This window comes from Microcebus murinus, chromosome 7, assembly GCF_040939455.1.
Source record: "Microcebus murinus isolate Inina chromosome 7, M.murinus_Inina_mat1.0, whole genome shotgun sequence".
NCBI lineage: Eukaryota > Metazoa > Chordata > Mammalia > Primates > Cheirogaleidae > Microcebus > Microcebus murinus.
This window is the reverse complement of record NC_134110.1, coordinates 6,740,520-6,763,008: the sequence shown is the minus strand read 5'-3', so window position 1 is coordinate 6,763,008 and position 22,489 is coordinate 6,740,520. Positions and strand designations below refer to the sequence as shown.

At 51.3% G+C, this 22,489-nt stretch overlaps 1 protein-coding gene across 5 annotated transcripts in view; it reads right to left on the bottom strand.

Moving 5' to 3' along the window:
• NTRK3 (neurotrophic receptor tyrosine kinase 3) overlaps positions 1-22,489 on the bottom strand; it is a 347,621-nt gene that overhangs the window by 136,707 nt on the left and 188,425 nt on the right. For all 5 annotated transcript variants that reach the window (XM_076004767.1, XM_020289075.2, XM_076004765.1 and 2 more), the window contains exon 12: positions 12,143-12,331. In XM_076004767.1, the coding sequence (XP_075860882.1) occupies positions 12,143-12,331 (189 nt within the window). The remainder of the gene's footprint in view (positions 1-12,142; positions 12,332-22,489) is intronic.

Here is a 22,489-nt window from a genome sequence, read left to right as displayed (position 1 = left end):
AGAATTCCATGAATCTCTCTGCCACCCTCTAGTTGAGCCCACAGCGTTTCAGTCTCATTAACCCAAATGGAAATTGGCCTGAGCCCTCCGCTCATCCACATCCATCATCCCGTGACAGCCAACATATTACACTCCGGCTCCTGAGAGCATCTTCGTGCCATGGAGCTGGGTGACAAAATGCTATTTCTCAGAGTTAGGGCGAAGAAGTCGCTGGAGGGGATTCTTATTTCAGAAATAACTCCAAGCTTTGAAAACATATTTTTTGGAACTATCAAGCTGGTTTCCCCCCACAGCATATTTATATCCGAAATCGTAACGATAGTTGTAAAAACACTGTTGTCAAGGCAAGGATGATCGCGTATTGCCGCTTACGCAAGTTGAGGGAGTATTTTCAAATTCTCGTGCTCCTTCATCTCACAAAATACCTGCTATGGTGGTCACCTTTTCTTATCTCAAATTTGGAGAAGGCGAATGCCTTGCCCACAGTCATGCAGTGACTGAGCTGGTAGGCTGGGAGCAGGGTCTAGAGCTACCCACATTCACGTCACGTCACCTTCTTTTCTAATGACGTAGAATGTTGTAACCCCTGGGATCAGTTTACTCTCTCAGCTGCTAGACGCCTCCCTGGCCCACTCTCCACCAAGAGCATGATACCCCCCTTTTGAAATACAGTGGTGCTTTGACCTCACACACGATGGCTTGGAAAAGCAGCTTGCATCTTAAGACTGTGCCTTTCTCCCTAGCAGCAGCTCCTTGAGATTCCAATCCTAAACACCAGATCTGCCTGGAAATGAGGAATGCAGTGAAAAATTTGGCCATGACCAGCATCTCCGGATCTGGGGGTTTAGGAAGTATAAGAACCACCTGAAAGAGCTTGTAAGCAGAGAACAACAGGCACAGACCCCTGATTCATGTGAATGGAGGGCACTCAGTGCTCTGCCAGAAATCCTGAAGAATGAATGGCAGCACCCCAACTCGGGGCATCCCACGGCATGCAGCCACTTCCCGTCCCTCCCAGAGGCTTGAGAGGACACGTGACAATGGCCGTGCCAAATGGGTTCAGGCCCATCTGGGCACTGTCAGGGTGAGTCCGCACATCTGCTGGGAGGGCCAGAGCAGAACCTCGAAGAAGCCCGAGAACAGCCCAGAATGGGACCCACTGATCATCTGTGTCCCCAGGGATGCTAAAAGGTATATCTCAAAATCAGGTTCAGTGGCTCAGTAGGTTTGGGACATGCTGCAGGTCCAAGGTCCTTCTTGGAAAGCCCTAATGGCCTTTAGCATTTAAGACTCTCAGAATCCCAAAGTAAGAACTTTATTTAATCCGGGTTTTGCCAAACTTATTTGCTCACGGATTTTTTAATGCCTATTCACATCCCCCAGAGCACAATGTGAGAAGCACCGGATTAAAGGCAGCTGGGGAGAAGACAGAAAAGCAGTTAGGCTCTGGGCTTCTTGGCTAAGGGATGGGTAGCGTGTTGGTTTTTAGTTGTTGACCATCAAGAATATAGAACAAGGGGAACGAGAACCTCCTGGTCCCCTGGGCACATCTGTCACCAGGAGCATGGCCCATGTGTTCACTTATAGAAAGCAGAGAGGATGGCCATTGTCTCCTGGAAAGGGGCTTCTGGGAAGAGATCAAACACTAACAGGGATCCCCACTAACGACAGGAGACCCCTACTGTTCTTAAGGTCATAGGGGAAGGGGAGATCTATTTCCTCTTTTCCTGCTTTTTAATCTCTGCCCCTAAAACAGGAAATTCTGTCTCTTTGGAGACATGGGAGGTAACCTACAACTCCCCTCACCCTGCATTCCTGGCTCCTGCCTTGCCAGAAGCAAGTGACTTGTCTGATGGGTGACAAAAGCATCACATTTCTCTTCTGGGCAGGGTTCACAAGGAAAAGGGAGATTCTCTCCCTGTGTGTGGTCTTCCCAGTGGGCTCCTAAACTCTCTGACTTGCAAAAGGAGAGGTAGACCATGACCCTCCATGCAACCGAATGGACAACATCTGCTCAGCAAACCCAGCTCCCATCTGTGTGTTCCAAGTTCAAGACAGGAGAGGCACAAAGAAGCCCATATTTGGCTTTAAGCCCAAGCAAACTTCTTCAGCCCAGCAAGAATAACCATCTTTTGATTCCTAACTGACCCCTGTGTGTAGGTCTCAGCTGGTTCAGAATCATCACCTATTAAAACTCCAAAACAGACTGAATGCCAGAATCCAGCTGAAGGAGAAAAAAATAAACTACTTATCTCTGGGAAATCTTGAGCCAGAGAGGATCTCTGGAGGAAAGTTAATCCTCCCACTCCTTGAAGACAAGACTGAGGCCAAAGCATGCCAGGGAGATAAGTAGTCCTTCTGCTTCTAGGGCTCTAGGCAGGACACAAAGGACCCACTCCACATCCTACTGGATGTTGGCTCTTGGGCACACCTTCCCCTGGGCTTGCGTGCCTCCATGAAATGACATTACTCCAGGCTGGCTGGGGGTCTTGTCATTCTTCACCTCCTCCCCCATGAAGCACATGCTTATCCCCCAAGTACTTTCCTTAAAGCCAATTACTGTGTATTTACAGTGAGCATAATTATACCTAATTACTTAATTAGCATGACTGCATTCAGAGACTAACTCTGAGTATGTGATTACGGCAGTGAGGCCCAGCGCTGAGGAGGTCACGGCAATCACCAGGAAGGCAGGTTGCCCCGGCCCAGGGAGACAGACACGAGTCTGTCCCTTTGGACTTGTTGGTTACAGCTCTAAAGTGCATGCTCATGAATTCCTAGAGTTTTCAGATAATTTAATAGAAATGGCTTCCTTTGATTTTTTTTTTTTTTCTTCCTGGGGTAGGGGCAAAAATGGCAACGTGTCATGCTTGGATTGCGCCAATGTCCAGGCGCCTGGAGAGCCAGCACCCAGCAGAGGTTACTCTCTAGGGGCCGAGACCCTCAGGACAAGCTTAGTGCTCAAGCCTGTGGTCCCAGGACCTACTCCCTTGACTCCTAAGATATCACATTCTGGCATCATCCAGCTCTTTCTAGAAAGAAAGCAAAGTGGTAATATGTTCAGAGCCATCCTTCCCTCCAGAGACCTTAGGCTTACCAAGCCTAGTATCACAGGACTCTTGGGGGGGTCTGCTACTTATTCTAGTTGAATATGAAAATAGGATTGAAGAAAAGCCAGAGGGAGACAACCCTAATTTATGCCCATTTAAAATCTAGGAAACATGGCCTGGCAAGCAGGGCCTGAGGATACTCAACTGGTGAAAACGGTTGAAGCTAAATGTCACCATTACCTTCACTGAGATTCAACCTATGGTTCCCCTAAAGGGGACTGCCAAAGATCTAACCAGCAGAATAAAAGAGGGGGCCCATCAGAACCCCCAGCCCACGTTGGTCCTGCTTCTCTCCCATGTCACGTCTAGCAATGCCTGTCTCCTAAAGCAAGCAGGCAGCAAGCGGCAGCCCCTGGCACGCCAGCCCCCCCTCCTCAGCTGCACACCCAGCCCAGCCCTGTAACCAGATCTCCTTCCCATCAGGCACGTCCATCCGGGACTTCTGCTAGAGAAAAACCTAGAAAGGCTTATTCTGCAGTAGCAGCAGCTGCTGCTGTTGCCTCTGCTACTGGTTCCAGGAGGGGCCCCAGCCTCCCAGACAAAGGAGCCCATTTTCCATATTTCATCTGCAAGACCATTATGCTGAGTTAAGTGGCTGGGAATAAACACCCATCATTACCCCGCGCTAAGCGATGTTTGTTAGTATAGAAGGTGACAGAAATCTATATCATGCCGAAGCACTATTAATACTGCATTACACACACAGGCTCTGTGCTCCCCTCTGCAGCTGGGAGACTGGCCTTGGCTGCTCCCCTTCCAGAAAAGGCAAGCTCTGTAGCTAATCGGCCCAGAAGAAGAGGAGGAGACGAGCCGTTTGCTCATCCTGATGAAGGCACCACTGGTCCCAGCTACCAGGGCACGGTCCACAGACCTGGCAGTCCCGGCTTTGTTGAACTGTGTGGATGGCCTTGCCTCGCAGGCTGGCATGTTGGGGCATGTACCAAGCAGTTGCCCCAGGGCAGGGGAGTGAGGCCAGGCCCTCCAAACTGCTCCATTGTGGCTAAAGAGACGAAAGGAAGTCTGGGGTCTCTACTCCAATCCCAGGGCCTCCTAGAGAATGCCTGGCACTTGATAAAGCCCCAGCGGGTGTTTGGTGACTGAAGCAATGAAGGAGAAAAGGGAGTTGGAGGGAACCAACAGAGATGGGGTTTTGACAATGTCATGAGAGTAAGGGGCTAAGAAGACCCCAGCACAGAGCTACTGGGTCAGCTGGGGAGGATGTGAGACGGTCCAGAAAAAGAGAAGGTAGAGAAGTACACGCCTAGAGATCAACGTGTAGACACTCACGTGGAAAAGCGGACTCAGCAGGGGAGCCAGCTTGACAGTGACACATGGGGAAAGAGAAGGTGTTAGCAAGACTTCCGAAAGGTGGAAAGGAGAATAATTAGGATGCCTGAAGCGGTGATGGCAAATGGAGGGGCTCGGGGTCGGCATCACAGAGAATCACCCTAATGAGCTGCTCTGGAAAAGCTACAAAGGCATGGACTTGGTATGTCCGGGGCCAGTGTCGCAGCAAACACGGCAACTGGCCTTTGACCAATGACACATTAGAAGCGCGGTGTGCTCACTAGCAGTCTACGTGTATATCCAATAGAGTTATACCATCATCAGTTGCTGGTACAGCTTAGAGCAGAAAAGAGAAAGTTTGTTATAGTCACAGACATACAAACACACACGCCCCCCACGCACTTCAGCAAGCACCTGACAAGGGGAGCATGCACCCACAAGAGCCAGGAGACCCTCAGGCTACCCGGTGGAGGCCAGTCGGACCCGAAAGACAATGGACCTCACTCGGTTCAGCCACGGTGGGGGACAGTTTGGCAATTCCTTACAAAGCTGAACATATTCCTACCATACGATCCAGCAATTGTGCGTCTAGGTATTTATGCAAATGAGTTGAAAGCTTATGTCCACAATGAAACCTGCACATGAATGTTTATGCAGCTTTTAGTCATCATTGCCAAAAATAAGAAGCAATGAAGCCGTCTGTTATGGGTTGAGTTGTGTCGCCCTTCAAAAGAATATATGGAAGCCCTAATTCCCAGGGCCCTCGAACGTGAACTCTGTTTGGAAATAGGGCCATGACGGATGTCATCGGTTAAGGCAAGATCAGCTCATACTGGAATAGGGTGGGTCCCTAATACAGCAGGCCTGGTGTTCTTATAAGGAGACGGCCATATGCAGACAGAGGACTGGAGTAAAGCCCCTGCAGCCAAGGAGCGCCAAGATTGCCGGCAATGCCACCGGAGCTGGGGAGAGCGAGGAAGGATTCCCCCACCCCTTTCGGAGGGAGCACGGCCCTGCCAACACCTCACTTTCGGACCTCTAGCTTCCAGAGCTGTGAGACCATCCCCTTCTGTTGTTAGAAGCCACCAGTGTGTGGCACTTTGCTACAGCAGCCCTAGGAACCTCACACAATGCCTTCCAGCAGGTGAGTGGACCACGAACGTGCTGGTACATCCACACACTGGAGCAATGTTCAGCGACGAAAAGGAATGAGCTATTATTGACCCACACGGAAGCCGCATGGAAGACCCTCAAATGCACATTGCCGAGTGAAAAGAAGCCAATCTGAAAAGGCTACCTACTGTGTGGCTCCAACTAGATGACGTGTGGAAGAGACGAAACTACGGAGACAGTAAAAGGATCCGTGGTTGGCAGGGGTGGGGAGTGAGGGGTGGGACGGGCAGGTGGAGCACGGGGGGCTATTTAGGGCAGCGAAACCATTCTGGACGGTGCTGTGATGGTGGATAGGTGACGTTAGCCCTTCGTCAGAACCCACAGAACCCACCACACCGTCCAGCGCAGAGTGGACCCTGCTGCAAACTGCGTCTTCAGTGAATAACAACACATCGATGGTGGTTCATCAACTATAACAAAGGCACCTCGAAACTGCCAGAAGTTAATGGGGTGGGGGGGTGAAGGGGCATGTACGGGACCTCTATATTTTTGCTATATTTTTTTCTGTAAGTCTAAACCTATTCTTAAAATAAACAAACAAATAAATAAATAACAGACTTAACACTGAGGCCAGGTGTTACCTTATCTGAAGGCAACCGTGGGTGGTCCCTTAGGACTTGATTCTGAGGAAAATTCAGAGACGCGCCAACCGCCAGACCAAGGATAACCAAGCCTCGTGACTGCAGGGGCTCCAGCCAACCCTGAACACCCTACACAGAGACTGTCCTTATCCTGGAAACGGGGGGGGGGGGGGGAAGGAGCTTCTCTGCAACAAGACAACTGTCCTTGACAGGTGGCTTCCCTGAGTTGGTGAGGTGCGCAGTAAATCTGTGTCAGTCACTAGAATCCTGGGATGTGTGATTTGACAGGGAAAGGACGGATGCTGGAGCCTGCAGGTCTGAGTTGAAAGCTCAAGCTCTCTCTTAATAGCTTTCTGATCTGGAACAAGTCACTTAAGCTCTCTGGGCCTCAGTCTCTTTATCTATAAAATGGGGGTAGCAGATTCCCCCTTTGGAGAGCTGGTTAAAGATCACATAAAATACAAAGCAGAAAACACCAGCCAATGCTTCCCCCAGAAAGGCTGTCTATACTGGTCAACAGCCCTTCCCTTTCTCTGTGGCTCTCTGGAGACCCTGGGCCGGGGAGTCACGTGATGTGCATTAGTTAGTATCTTACTCTCACGCCATGTTTCCTATAGAAAATAAAGAATTATGACATGTAAGAGCAACTTTGAGGAATAAACTCAAAGTCAGGTTTGGGAAACAGGACACATACTTGAGAGGTGACAGGATGACCCAGGATTTGACTCAAAGTCACTCAAAACGAGTGCATGGTATTGACTCTAAGCCACGGGTTAGAAGGAAGGGAGGAAAGGTCCCTTTGGGATAGTGATAAAGTCTGGCTATTTGTTCCCTCCAAATCTCATGCTGAAGTTTGATCCCCAGTGTTGGAGACAGTGCCTAGGTGGAGGTGTTTGGGTCGTGGGGGCGGATCCCTCATGCAGGGCTTGGTGGGATCTCTAGAGCTAGCGAGTTCTCGCTCTATTATTCCCATGAGAACCGATTATTAAAAACATCCTGGCACCTGCCTCCCCATCTCACTCTTCCCGCCAGGTGATCTCTACGTGCCAGCCGCCGTCACCTTCCACCGTCAGCAGAAGCAGCCTGAGGCCCTCACCAGAAGCACATGATGGTGCCAGCTTCTTGTACAGCCTGCAGAGCCGTGAGCTAAATAAAGCTCTTTTCTTTATAAATTACCCGGCCTCAGGTATCTCTTTATAGCAACACAAACAGACTAAGACAGATAGCACGGGCCAAGGAAGAATTCACAAGAGGCTGGAAATGAGCCAGGTGTTAGCCGATAAATAGGCTGTAGAATGGAAGAAAAGGGTGTGTGTAGAGGTGCGTGACGTGGGGAGGGGAAACAGGCTTTTCAAGTAGGAATTATACCAAGGTAGCCATTGGAAGTGTGGGACTAGTGATCTCTCAGAAGATATAAATGCCGGGAGTCGCAGCAGAAAGGTAAAAGCTGAAGACACAAGATTCCGTGCATGGTCCCAGAGCAGGGAGGGTCCATCCTGGGTCTTGGGGATCACCAGTGGTTGGCGGTATGCCTGTGAGGGTATGGACCATGTATTTCTTATTCCCCATTGCTTCTGGAGCCTAAAAGAAAATCTGATGCAAACCCTTAATAAATATGTATTGAATAGATGAAAGGGGGAAAAAAATCATCACAGCGTAAGTGACTTGGATGCTAACAAGGAAGAGGGGCTCAAAGGAACGTGGTCAAGTTTTGCAGAGAGATCAAGGGTGGAGAGTGGGAGCTTCCTGGGGAGATGGGAACAGAGGTGGAGACATGCAACAGAGAACTGCGAGAAGCTTATGGTGGGCAGGAGACAACGCACACTCGCTCAGGGGCGGGGAGAGGAAAGGGTGGGCTGAGCAGGGTAGGGAGAGGCCCCTGATTGTAGGACCAGACTAGAAAGGCTGGGAGAGGTTGGCCCTGGTTGAATGGAGACCTCCTTTCCTCTAAGGCAGGAGCACCATGGAAACAAAGGCAGGTACTGACACCAGAGGAGAGACGTAAGCAGGGATGCCAGTAAGACAGTAGCTACTGACCCCAGATGGCCTCTACTTTCTCAACCAAGAGAATGGGCTTCGGGGAAAAGAGATGAACAGAGAACCCCAGGGCCTTAAAGAGAGCCAAGCAGCATTTCAACTGGCCTGTGGGCCAAGCGTGACTCTGGAGACAGCAGCTAGCGGTGTGGCCCCAGCCCATGAACGACTTTCCAGAGCTGTCACAGCATGACAAAGGTAACCAAGGGCCCGATGTTGCTGCAAATGCCTTTCAGCTTCTCCCCAGTGACCCATCCGGACTGGTCCCCTGGGCGTCTCATTCTGTGGGATTCAGACAAGGTCTAGGATCCTCAGCTGCGTGACCAGGAAGGTCGTATCCATTTCCTGATGCTTCTGAGAACCAGGGGGCTTTACGTGAATAATGAGGGGCCCTTATTAGCCTTCGGGTTCTATATACACACCCAACTAGGAGCATCTTTATTCAGCTCTTTCAGAATCCCCGGAACGGCTGACTAAATTGAGAATAAAGACAATGTCAAACGCAGAGCACATGTTGGGAATGAGGCAAGGGGGTGCAAGCATCTGATAAGGGACTGTACCAGGTGATCTCTAAATACCCTTGCAGCCTGACATGCTAGGGAAGGCGCCATGGACCAGATGGAAGGCAGATAGAAAGGGAGAAGCCAAGAGAGGACCAGCATCCTAATCGCGCTGGTCTGAAAGGTCCCACCGTTTATGATAAACACATGAGTAAAGAAAAAAGGTGCTTTCGTGCTTCATCCATCACTGGGGTGACTGAGGAAACGGCGTCTGCAGCCGGGGAGCGCTGTGCTCCTGCAATCCCGTCCCACACGGCACATCTCAAAATGGGACAAAGAAGGGAATCAGATGGGGACGGCACCCAGGGGAGTCACAATATGAGCGTCTTTCCTCTCTTAATCTCCCCGCTTCTTGCCAACGCCCCAAAGGATCGACCCTGGCCTTGTCAGCAGCACCATAAATGTTCTCTGTTTATTTATGTGCCAAGATGCATGTGGCCTTAATTATTTATGGCAGTGTCTCATCACACACAGAGATGTGTCATGGAGTCAGTTCTCTCAATTGATAAAGCGCTGGTAATCAGACACCTGCTGCCGGCTCAGCCGGTAAATCTCCTCCGAGGACTGGCCTGGGTGCTCCCTGTCCCCTCCCCGCCCCCCTCTTCCGTCTGTGTGAGTCACCGATGGATTAGTAGAGGGGGGATTAGCCAAATCCAGTTACAACACTCCGGTGCATTGTTTGTTGTGCCACTCATGTTTTCTGAAAGCAATCAGGAGCCATCCACCATGGACTGCTAGGACAAAATATACTGCTGCTCTACAAAGGAGGGCTTTGATAATCCAGAGTCATCTCGTGATTTTCATCCGATAAGGCACTGTTGGTTCACCCACTCCTTCAAGTCTTCGTCAATAAAGCCGTTTCCCCTCCATCTTCACCGACCTCTTCTTGCTTACACAGAAGAACCGTCTGGATCCTTAGAAAGGCCACTGCGAACCACAGGCTGAGAGTGCTCCAGCAGGCAGCTTGCCCTGGTGTGTCTGATGGCTCCTTGGCTCTGCTTTGTCTGGGCGTCAAAGGACACTGGCCACAGCCCACAGCTCTCTCCATGGCTCCCGGGCTTCCGCGGGACGCTTGTGCTGAACACTTCCTCCCAGTGCCAGATTCACCCCATTTGGCAACTATGCCCATAATCCGTTATCAGGATCACCCACGAGAACAGGCATGACCCTGAGATCGTCTTCTGCAGCCGCAGCCCAGAGCTTTGCTAAAGGGAACACGGCGGTCCTCGTCATTCGTGGATTCTGTGTCCGTGGATCCCCCTGCTGCTAAAATCTATGCGCAACCCCAAAACCAACGGTCAACATGCTTTCATGGTCACCTGGGGACATGTGCAGAGTGACAAAAACCCCGCACACATTTCCAGCTGAGGCTGAACAACGAGACACTCTGTCTTCTTTTTCTTTCCCTTTTTATAGAAAAAAAATTCATCTATATTGACAAAAATTGTCTATATTTATCCTCTACAAGTTGTTTTAAAATTCTTGCTTCGGCTCTTGTATTGTAAGTAAATGTCCTTTATGTGGCCTATTCCAGACCACATTTTTGTGCTTTTTTTTGTCACTTTGCAGTTTAGTAGGGCCCCCTCCCCAACTGCCCAGCATAGTTCTGAAGTACTGGCTGGTGTTCTTAAGCACTGGCCATGAGTTTAATGTCAATGAATCAACAATATGTATTAAAGAAGGTGTCTTTAAACAAAAACACACATGCAAGGTTATACACTGATTCATCGATAAATTGCTGTGACCAGAGGCTCACAGGAACCTCACCCTGCGATTCCCCTAGGAGCAAAGGCTCAGCGTCCACTAATTCAGTGTTTACAGCCACCTGATAGAACATCACTACTGCAAATAAAGAGAATCGACTGTTTATTCAACACAGCACTGTCTACGTCTCTGTTCAAGGACCCATGGCACTCTGGAAAACTCAGCATCAACCCTAGCCCAAGCCTGGACCCGTGGACCACCACAGAGGGTCTTTCCTGCCAGCCACATCCTGGTCAGTCCAAGAATGAGCCTGATCTTACATAAGAGCTTTAGCCAGAGCAGAATGGAAACACGGCCCTGGGCCAGAACCCGGGTGTCCTTCCTCTGGACCTAACAGGCAGCGTCTGAGAAGCGCTGAGACGGACTCTTAAGAACACTCAAGGTCAGGAGGCGGATGATGACCGTATGCTGACACAAGCCTGGTCTCTCCCACGGTGGCAACCCTCTCGCTAAAAGTCAGAGCCAGAGAAATGAAGCAAAGGCCGATGGGGGTGACCAAACGCCCACCCTGCTGTAAGATGGACCAGCAGGAACAGCAAGAGTTCTGGGAGCTACAAAGAGTGCGGCCCAAGTGCAGACAGCTCAGCCCAGGGCGTGAGCAAGACCAGAAAGCGCTCCTTCCTAGGCCGACCCCGGGCCAGCTGGGACAGGAAGAGAACCCACCACGGAAGCCTGGGGGCAGGGACGGGGAGCGCACAGCCTCCCAGAACCTCGGCACTCCTGTCTGTAAGGTGAGGCCTTAACCTAGCCCATCTCTTCTGTCCCTTCCAGCTCCTAGGCCCACACTGGTGTCCCCACTCTGCAGGGCCTCTGTCTCTCTCCTGAAGAGGTGGGTCATTTCCCAGGGGCGGGAGCCGTGGAGGGGCGGGGGTGTGCGTTGGCATTGCTGGGCCCAGAACGAGCCAGGGGACACAGCAAGGGACACTGCTGGAGGAAGGGCCGAGCCACAGAGGCTCCAGGAGCCGAGAAGGGTCCTCGCTGGGCTCAGCAGAAACAGAAAGAGAGGCTGGAGCCAACAGGGGTGAGGGATGAGGAGGGGACAGGTGCCCTGAGCCCTCTGGCCTGAGTGAGGTGTCTGCGGTGGGGAGGCGAGTGTTCCTGGCACCTGCTGTGACCTGACTCCCAGAAAGTGCACACTTCGGGGCACTGGAGGGGCAGCTAGAGAGATGTTTCCGTCCAAAGGTACTCACCGCCCTTCATCCCCTTCCCCTCTCACGGAGGCTCTGGTGGAGGCTCTGCTGAGCTCGGGGGCTGCTGCCTGGACAGAGTGCGGTTATGCTTCCTAATCTCAGAGGCCAGGTCTAGAGAGAAGCCCAGCCTCGTTTGTGTCTCCTGCCTCGTGGGGAGCCCCTCTCTCTCTCTGCTCGGGCTCCCGTCCTTGCCCCGGTAAAGAGAAGAGGGAGCCGGAGTCAGGCCTGTCACCCTCCCTTCCCAGGGGACGCTGGTCCCAGGGGACTCCTGGTCTAGGCTAGTCTTCTAGTTTTGAGAAAAACAAGGGGGGGGGTCTCCTAGAAAGTGGGAGGTTTAGCAGGTGGCAGGTCACCCCAGAAGGTTCCAGAACCCCAGCTACAAGGTCTATCGCCACACCACCCTTCCCTCCCCAGAAGGGGCAGCATCTCTCCCCAGTACTTACACGTGTCTGGCTTGTGGCAGTTGTGTCCCTGGCGGAAGTACTGGGGGTTCTCGATGACCGGGATGCGCGTCATGCCGATGACCACGGTGTCGGGCCCGGCGTCCAGCGACGAGGGCGTGGTGATGCCGTGGTTGATGTGGTGCAGTGGGCTGGCCGAGTCCTCCTCGCCACTGATGACGGCCACGGGACCTGCACACACGGCACCTGGTGAGCTCACGTCTGGCCCGTTCCCGGCCCACAGACCCCGCCCCCACCATATTTCCTGCATCAGCAAAGCCCACTGGAAGAGTGCTCCCCAAACGCTCTGAATTCCGAGTTCGGAGAGCCACCCCTGTGTTCTCTTTCCTGAGAGTTACTCACCCCATCAGAGCATGAAAACAGGCGCAGAATAAAAGTGAATTAGAATGCCCATGGCATGAATTATTCTCACTTCCCCCCTCCCCAAATCCAAATCAGAACAAAACAATACCGGTTTTAAGTAAGTCTCTTTGCTTACATAACAACAAGAGGATTTTTAAAAGTGACCTAGCAGTCGTCTGCACCCTCTCCCACCTCCCCTGGGGAGCTTTGAAAACCACTGGTGCCAGGTTCTACTTCCAGGGATTCCAATTCGGGTGGGCTGGGGTGTGAGCCGGGCACCGGGATGGTGAGAGCCCCCCACATGAGCCCCATGGACAGCCGGGATCGGGAGCCTCTGACTGGGGCTTGGAGGCCCAGAGCCTTGCCAGCCGGCCTTCGGAGCCAGCCCTCCCCTGTCCACAGGGAGATAAGCCCCGAGTAGGGTGGATCCAACCTGAGCCAAGTTCACGGACGACAGTGATTAGGCTGCACAACCATCAGCCCACTGGCAGCTGGGCCAGTCGTCCCACTCTCGAGAGATCCGTGCTGCCCCGGTGGCTCCCAAACCACATCACTGCCTGTTCCCCGACCCCAAGCCAGCTTCACTCCGGCTCCTTCCGGACCCAAAGAAGAAACTCAGGAAACAAGGTTGCTCAAAAGCAGAAGGTGACAAAGGGAACGGACTCTGCAGTCCGGGTAGCACGACGATTCCGGGGGGCTGGCGTGGTCCTCCCACACGTACAAATAAAACTCCTGTAAAGTGAATTAGCTGTGACTGTTTGTGGCTTCATGCGAACAGCGCTTTCGATGGCTGCTTTGCTAGACACACGGTCCCCAGACAAAGTGCCTGCCGTGATTTGGTTTTGCAGCCTGAACGCTATTTCCACCGCAGAAACCCATTACATCTCACTGAAGTTTATGGAGGGAATATTTCCCGCCCGATAGCGAGGTGAAGCACCAATGAGGCAGAACTAAACGGGAGACCAGCAAATGCAGATGGAGGACCCTGAACGCCACTCCATCAGCACTCTCGGGCTGATCCCAATCCCTGGCGAATGTCTGTCTGTGCTCGGAGACCATGTGGAAAGGCAGCAGCGAGTGGTTGCCCAGCTACTCACAGTAATCACTCGCCTTGCAAAAAGAAGCCAGTTCCAGAAAGCACCTCGTAAACTTTTTGAAAAACTTCACAGCGACTTCCAGTTAAACAGAGGAAAAAACTAACCACTGTTCCTTATCCTCTTTCTCTCCTCGAATGCCACAAAAATACAAAAGAATTCAAGAAATATTTGTGTACAAAGAGGAAGACAGTCGGTTCTGCTGGGAGGGCTCAGTGCTTGCAGGGACAAGGTGGCAGGAAGGCTGGCGTGGCTGAGGCTCGCGGCTGGGACAATGGGCCCGTGCCATCGTGTCACCCCCATCCTGCAGGACTCTGGCGGTTTACCCAGAGACACTGAACTGGCGGCTAGGATGAAGCTTAAAGCTGAGCCCCTTCTTCCGGCTTCTAGACAGGAGTCCTCAAACTATGGCCTGCGAGCCACATGCAGCCCGCCGAGGACATTTATCCAGCCCGCCGGGTGTTTTTGCCGCCGCTGCCTGTCCTGCTTAGCAGCCGACTGGTCCCGGGCCCACAGTGCGCATGTGTGGAACTCGCGCCGCACTCTCCAACGGCCCTCCAACGGTCTGAGGGACAGTGAACTGGCCCCCTGTTTAAAAAGTTTGAGGACCCCTGTAATCCAGAACAACAAAAACCAGGCACAACCCTGCCTCCCCACCGCCCCGATCTCATCTCACACCACCGCCTTGCAGGAGATTACAGAAACGCTTCTCCGGAGAAACTCTCTCAAAAAAGTACTTCTAGCTATCGACACTCGGAGATCTCCCAGTGGAAAGTCAAGTTTGACCAAGCCACAGGGAAGCCTGCCAGCTGGTGAGCCTCACTCACGCACCCAGGTGGAATCGTGCTGGCTTCCCAGTACTGGCCTCCCAGTGCTCGTTCCTAAATGGGAAGGAGCAATTCAGCGCGCCAGGCTCCCGCAAGGTTCGGCACGAAGCGAGTGTGACGGACAACAGACAGGGACCTGCAGGACACGGAGGCAATGCAGGAAGCAGAAGACGACTTTTTAAAAAAAGTGACTAATATCCTCAGAGAGGTTAATGAAGGCACTGCACCTACAAAACAAGGCGATACTTAGAATGTGACCATTGGGAGGGTAGGAAAGAGTCCTTGGGAATTATAAGCATCAAAATTTAGCAGTCGAAGACCGGAGGACTAAGTCAAGGAAATCTTGCAGAAAATCAAACAAACAAGAGGTGGTAAATAAAAAGAAAATTAAAGGCTTGATACAGAGATCCAACATCTGATTAAAAGAATTTCTGGAGAAGGAGAGAGAGAGAGGAGGAGAAGAGAGAAGATGAATAGGAATACAAAAAGATGGAATTGAGAATAAAACACTTGTGGAGATTTCCCCCAAATTACCCACCCAGCTCTCAGCACAATTAACACGAGTGCATGAGTGTGGGTACACACACACACACACACACACACACACACACACACACACACACATATCAAGGCACAAAATGGCAAAATTCCAGAATCCTGGGGATAAAGAGAAGATGCTAGGAGCTTCCAGGAGGGAGGGACAGGTCACATTCACAAAGGAAGAGCAATCAGAAGGACCATGGAATTCTTCCTGACAACACTACTGCTGTTTCTATACTGAGCAATTCCTTTGAAATTTTGGTGGACAACTTTTCAATCTGGAATTCTATACCTAGAAAAAGTATTCATCCACTGTAGGGGCAAAAGAAAGGTATTGGCAAATATGTAAAAATTTGTCATGCCCATCCCTTTTCTTGGGAAGCCTCAGGGGGAGGGACTTCAGCAAAATGAGGGGGTGGACAAGGCAAAGGGGAAGAAGGACCCAGTATCAGACAGTGGCAGCCTCAGCCTGCAGAGCTACGGGAAGGAGGTGTCCGGTGGGGACAGGTTAAGGAATGCAAAAATAAAGGCAGGATTCATGCCCAGGCTGTCTCGCTCTCTCCAAATCTCACAGCCTTCGCTGCGACCACAGACTTTATCAGCACTGCAAGAAGACAACAAGACCAAACCACAGAAGTTACTCCCATCTTTCCCCTTTCTGTTTTTGGCATGATGGGATGTGTGTTGTTATAGTGACAAAGGGGAAGGACACAGGATCAGGAGAAGTTTGAGAAGATAAAATATTGTTACTTTTGTGCAAGGCAGCTTCTTTGGACCTGCCCCCAGACGGTGCATGGACAGCTAGTGGGCAACACAACGATCCAATATCTTGTGACCTAAAAGTCTCCACTTTTCTACATTATTCTAGGATTTGCAAAAGCTGGGGCGAGAGCCAGAGAGGGAAAGGGTCCTGCCACAGGCTCCCAAGCCGTGGGATGGAATGGGGCCACCCAGAAAGACTTCATAGAGATAAAAGAATAAAGCCAGACATCAGAGCCCTGGGAACCCCAATACATGAAATGCTTGCATTGAAAGGGGAACGAGGAAAAGGAGAAGAAATGGCGAGAAAAGTGGAAGAGAACTGGAAAAGGGCATTGTCTCAGACATCAGAGGAGGAGAATTTCCAGAAGTACAAGAGACTCATGGACCAAGGACCAACGGGATGAAGAGTGAAGATAGGCCACTATATTTGCAGATATGGAGGTGGCCTTAATGAGAGCAGTTTCCACGGGATGGCAGGGAAAAAAGTCAAATTATAGTGAGTTAAGGAGTTAGTTGGTGAAATCGTGACCGTGGTAATAATTTTTATTATTGAGTGCTTCCTAGATACTAGGCTCTGAAATGCAGCTTGTTTAATCTTGCAAAGCCCCTGTGACACTGGCACCATGATTTCCGCATTTTAAAGATGGGAGCATTGAGGCACAGAGCAGTGACCTGCCCAAGGACACACACCCAGCAAAGAAGCGGTGACACTGGATTCAAACTCCCGGCCTGGCCAGGGCGCCTGTGCTCACAGCCACCAGTCAGCACATGGCTCCCGGGAAGTGCAGACTGTGGGGAAGTATCAAAGGGACACTTGATCAGTTCTGGGACATTATCCTCCTCCTGAGTAGCTGCCTTCGACTGCAGGTCGACATCTTCTTTAAAGATGTTTTTCTTGACCCTTGAGAATTGGGACAGGAGTGAGTCACCTCGTTACACTCACCCAGGCAGATTACAGATAATTCATCATCTCCTCTTCTTCCCAGCGCTGCTGAATGCTCTCGTTAAACTACATCCCCATCAGAAAAGAGTGCGGAGTGCTGGGCCATCAGACTGCTGTCCCATCCCTGAGGCCCTCTTACTCACCTCCGCTCTTCCATAAACTGCATTCCTTAAAATAAAAGCCAACAAAGAGCACGCAGACCCATCACTTCAAAGGGTGCAAGAGGAGACCCCTGCAGCTTGCCTCGCCTGCCTGTGTCCAGTCCGACAGTGCTTCTCAACGGGGCTGCGGCCGGCACCAAGGCCACACAAGTCCTCCCAGGACAGGACTGTCCTGCGTACTGAGCATCCCTGGGCCTGGGCGCAGGAGGCCAGGCTCAGATTCACGGATCACAGCCACTGTTCCATCGTGGCGGAGGCTGACGCTGGGGGAGGCTGGCCGCGCGTGGGGGCACAGGGTACGTGGGAACCTCTGTACCTCCCACCCAATTTTGCTGTGCAAATGAAGTGTAAACAAATCCTAAACTGCTCCCCAAATGAAGTATAAAAAAATAAAAATAATCATACAAAAAGCATTTTCCCTGTGCAACACACAAAATGCATTTCCAAATACCCTCTGGGGTGACTGAGGGAGCTGCCCTAGGCTGAAAACCACTGATGGAGACACCAGCATTTCACTCTAGAATTGATGTCCCTTTCAACCTCTGGCCAGTTCTCACACCACTTGCTCAGGGGAAAACCACAGACCTGCGGCCCCTCTGGGGAAGAAGCATTTGTTCTCACCTTAATAACCACAGTGAAGAATTTATTAAGATACCAAAGAAAGGACAATTAATGGGGGGGGGATCTCAGCCATCTAGGGAGCTCTATTCTGTTTTCTTGAAGCAGTCAGGTCTAAGGCAGGGCCCTTGCTGTCTTCTGAGGCCCCCCACACACACACACACGCACACGCACACATACACACACTGCCAGGACCTGTCATCAGCCTCTCCGCTGTCACTAATCCATTCCAAATTACACAATTACTTTGTTACTTTGTTATGCAGCACTAGTAAACATAACGAAAGAGACATTGTCTTAGCCTTTCTGGGAAGTTCAAGCTTTGGAGAGAGACCCTCAAGGGAATGCAGGTCTGCTCAGACACCCACGTCACAGTATTCTTTCCAAATCAGTGCCTTTTGTTTGTTTGTTTGTTTGTTTGTTGAGATCTGTGGTGGGTTCCATTCTGCAACCACACTGCAATGGGACCACTAGGTAACGAGGGAAACCTGATGGTCCGGCAGGTGTCTTGCCCGGCAGGATGGTCCACACTGCCTGTCCAGTCTTTCTCCTCCCCTCCCTCTCCTTCTGTAGGGGCAGAATCAGGGTGCAGAGCCAGGAATGGCTCGAATGTCCAGGGTTGGTTGCAAGGTGGGACTCAGGTTCTCGGAGAAAGCAGAAGTGTCCCATGACAACACTGGAGAGGGAAGGCCACCGCAGTACCGTGAGATGCCAGCCGGGTGGGCCGAGCCCCAGCCGCAGCGGGGCCCGCAAATCACCAGGAGGACCTGCAGGAACACAACCATTCTGCAGGAACACAATCATTCTGCAGGAACACAACCATTCTGCAGGAACACAACCATTCTGCAGGAACACAACCATTCTGCAGGAACACAACCATTCTGCAGGTACACAACCATTCTGCAGGTACACAACCATTCTGCAGGAACACAACCATTCTGCAGGTACACAACCATTCTGCAGGTACACAACCATTCTGCAGGAACACAACCATTCTGCAGGAACACAACCATTCTGCAGGTACACAATCATTCTGCAGGTACACAACCATTCTGCAGGAACACAACCATTCTGCAGGAACACAACCATTCTGCAGGTACACAACCATTCTGCAGGAACACAACCATTCTGCAGGTACACAACCATTCTGCGGAAGCCCCTGGTGGCTCCAGGGAAACTTTGCATCAGACCCCACAGTGCAACAGGAGAAGGGGAACGGGATGGGTCAAACAAAACTGAGGAGGGAAAGACAGCTTCCCAGGTCACTCACGGGCACATCAACATCCCCTCCCCCTGCCGGTCGGGGGAGGACTGCCTTGGACATCATCTCACGGCCGCCCTTGCCTCTAAAGTCCCTCTGTCCCACCAGCTCTCCGGCTTACAGAGCACTGGCACTTCTCAGGAATTTGGCCCCAAGAAAGTCCAGCCACGGGCCTAACACTGGGGCATTTGTCCAGTCAATGTGTAGACACAGTTCTTCTCCAAATTCCAAATGAACGACTCAGAGTCCCACGGATGCTGGGATTATAAGAAAAGGGAAGGGGGAGGGGAAATAAATTAACATTTATTAAACACCTGCCATATGCCAGATATGTCACTGGGCATGTTGTTCTCATCTTATTTGATCCTAAAAACCACTGCTATTCTCATTTGACCAACTAGAAAACTGATCCTCACACAAGTTTACTTACCTTTCCAAAAATCCCCTAGCCAGGAAGTGAGGGAACCTGAGCCAATGCATCTTGGGACAGAGCACCAAATATTTCCAAGGTTGGACCAACCCAGATAATATAACTTTGAGCAGACAAGTCGGACATTTACAGCTGACTTGTAAAAAACCCCGGGGCCAGAATCCACCTATTTCTTTATTCCTTCCTTTATCCCTGCACTTCCTTCGAAAGAAGAGTTGATGGAGGGGAATCTCACTTCTCAACTCCAAAGCCCTCTTAGGAGCTGTGGTCATCGTGACCTCTGTTCACTAAGTAATTCCCAGGCACCTGGTAGGACTGCAGTTTTCTGCACCCCTCGGAGCGAGGCAATACCCCATCCCTGTCTTTGGAATGAAGAGTGAGCAGAAGTGAGGATGCATCACTCCCACGCGGAAGCCGTGAGATCCAGTGTGCAATCTGTCACATTCCCTTTTTCCTGTGCTGGCATTCGTGGATGCAGGAGGCACCCCCAGTCAACCGCAGTCCCTGAGCAAGGCCACCGCGGAGCAAAGGGCCCCATCAAACACCTGGCGCACGAGTGGCGTTGAGAAACGCAGCTCTGTTGATTGAAAGCCACGGCGATGGGTGGGGGCGCTCTCTGCCACGTCCCCTTGCATCTGACGATGCTGCTTTCGTCTTTTCATTCAGACAGTTGGCGAGCCTCGCACCATCTCCAACAAATCTCAACAGAAGCGCCTCGTGCAGAAGACGGGCCCGCCGTCCTCACCGATGCAATATCATCTTAAAACGCCCCCTCCCTGCTCTCCGTCCCAAAGAGGAGCTTGAGTCTGCAGCTCCACGGAGAGTCAGACCACGACCACCCAGATCTTGCTTGGGAGGTGGAAGCAAACAAGCCTGCACGGGCCTCCTGCTTTTTCAATGCGTCAGAATGAAGCAAACAAGCCAACCTTTGGATTAAGAAAATGATTTTTTAAAAACCCCAACCTTTTCCTACTGATAAAAATCAAACATCGACATGTCCCTGGTGGGCGAGAGCTTCGCATCAACAGATCTGGGAGCAGGAACTCATAAAACTGAGTAAGTGAAGGCACAACAAATACAATTAAAAACCCAGCCACGCTCAGAGAGGGATCCCATTTACTGTCTCATAAAAAGAGCCTGGTCCTCAGAGGCAAACAAAAGAAAATCAATTTCTTAATTTTTATTGGCAGATGCGGGACAGAGGCCAAGTGCACACGGGCTGAGCCCAGAGCAGACTCGGGGCCGTCTCCACCTTCTGTTCCTGGACCGGCTCCTCTGGGCCCTCCCCGCCCCGCCTGCTCCGGCTTCCAGACAGACGCTGCCCCCTGCGATCTCCCGAGCGAGTGCACGGGGTCCTGCAGGCTGCCGGGCAAGGCATGCCCTCCTCACTCCTCCGCTCCTCTCCCTGATTCATTTCCCAAAAGATAAGCTTCCTTCTCTGGCTCGAATTCCCTCCCAGCCTCTTACAGGAACCAGCAGCGTGGTTCATGCCTCATAGCGTTCATGGCTTGGAGGTACTGCCCGGTGATTGACAGCGACACTGCTGCCCCACCAGCCCGGGGGGCACACGCTGGAGGCCAGGGAAGGCAGGATGGGCGTGCTGGACCCGCGGCTTCCCTCGGCCCCCTCGCTCAGCAGCACGACAACAACCCTGGGGGGAGGGGTCCTATTATCCCCAGTGATGTAGTTGAGGAACTTGAAGCTCCAGGTTTCATAATCTGCCCAAGGTCACATAGTTAATAAATGGTAAACAGACTTCACTGGGCACATCTCACTGCCGCGTGCTGCTGCCCAGCCCTCCAGCCTTGTTTTTCTGACAGTGGGACAAGTTGGCCAAAGTCTCCTTCCGACCCCCAGGCTTTGCTCCCTTGAAATTTATCTGTAAGAGAACTTGCTTCACTTAAGAAAGAAGTCCAAGACATTTCCAAGAAACTGTGGACCTATAACCGTGGCCCCAGGCTCTGGTTGTCAGGGGCAAGCAGAGGTTCATGGGCAGAAGAACAGCCGGCAGCAAGGGGCTGAGAACACGGACACAAGGGGGGAGTGAGGACGGGGAAGTGCCATCAGACTTCTCCAAAACTGTGTTGTGCAGACAGCACTTCAGACCAGGCCAGGCATAAACTGCAAGTGAATAATTACCTTCAAATTGAATACATAAGACAAATGGAATATAAAATGCTGATTATTTTTTTTTATCCAAAACCCCATAAAGAGATCACAGCTCAAGTCCCAACATCTCTAAATTCAGCTCTAGCCACTGCACTATGACTGGCTAGTGTTACCCTGAAATAGAGAGATTTCTTTCCCCTAAAGATTTACCCACAGCTTTTCCCCACCTCCTTGGGGACGCCTGGAGAATGGAAGGAAACACTGCCTGAGACCTGCTCTGCCAGCTGCTGCCGCGCTGAGCCCCTGACGTCCCCGTGCCCTTCATCCACTTTTGGCACTAACTAAACTATCTGGCACGATCTGATTTCAATACCAAGACCAAGAGAATGAAAACCTAAATTCTTGTGGGCTAAGCCCAATGCCTCTGAGTTTTACCTGGGTCACAGGAGGGGAAACCTAATAGCTAAAAGTGACCCTGGATGGTTTCAGCATGAAGTTCTTTTAAATAAAGTGAAGCATGATGAATTAAAAGAGATAGAGACAACTGATGCTGAGGAGAAGAAAATTCTTTCCTGGAGGAACCTGGGGCCTTCTAGGCACTGGCTGGCATGGGACTTCAGACTAGAAAAGTCACCCACAGCTGCCTGGGTCTCATGAGCCACAGTAGTGTGTATCCAGGGTTTGTCTGAAGAAAACCCTTTCCATGGTATTTCAAAGTACACATGGAGAGATACCATGGCATATTGCCACCCACAGAAAAATCAGAGCGATGCTCTTATATATACTTGCTATAAAACACAATAATAATTGCTAAGGTCTGCTGGCACTTACTGACCGCCACTGGGCACTTATTGCCACAGCACGGGACTATATATGTGATTTCATCCAGTCCTCACAATGGTCCGATGAAGTGGGCCCTCTAATCAGGGTCAGACTAGTTAAGTAGTCTGCTCAAGTCACACAGCTAGTAAACGGCAGTGTCATGATTCCAACCAGACTCTATCTTCTCCATCTCTGCCCTCCCTGCCTCAAGGCACACAACCATACGGCCCCGAATCATGAGTTCTGGAATGAAAACACTTCTCAACTATAATGCCCTGAAATCTAAGATGCTAAAACGAGGCCCGGATTTATACTCGGAGAGAAGCCGTGAAGGTGCAGTGGCTTCTTCCAGGCCATTCTGAGACTACAAACTCATTACCAAGCCCTGAGGATCCCGAGTGCTCAGAATCTGCTCACTGT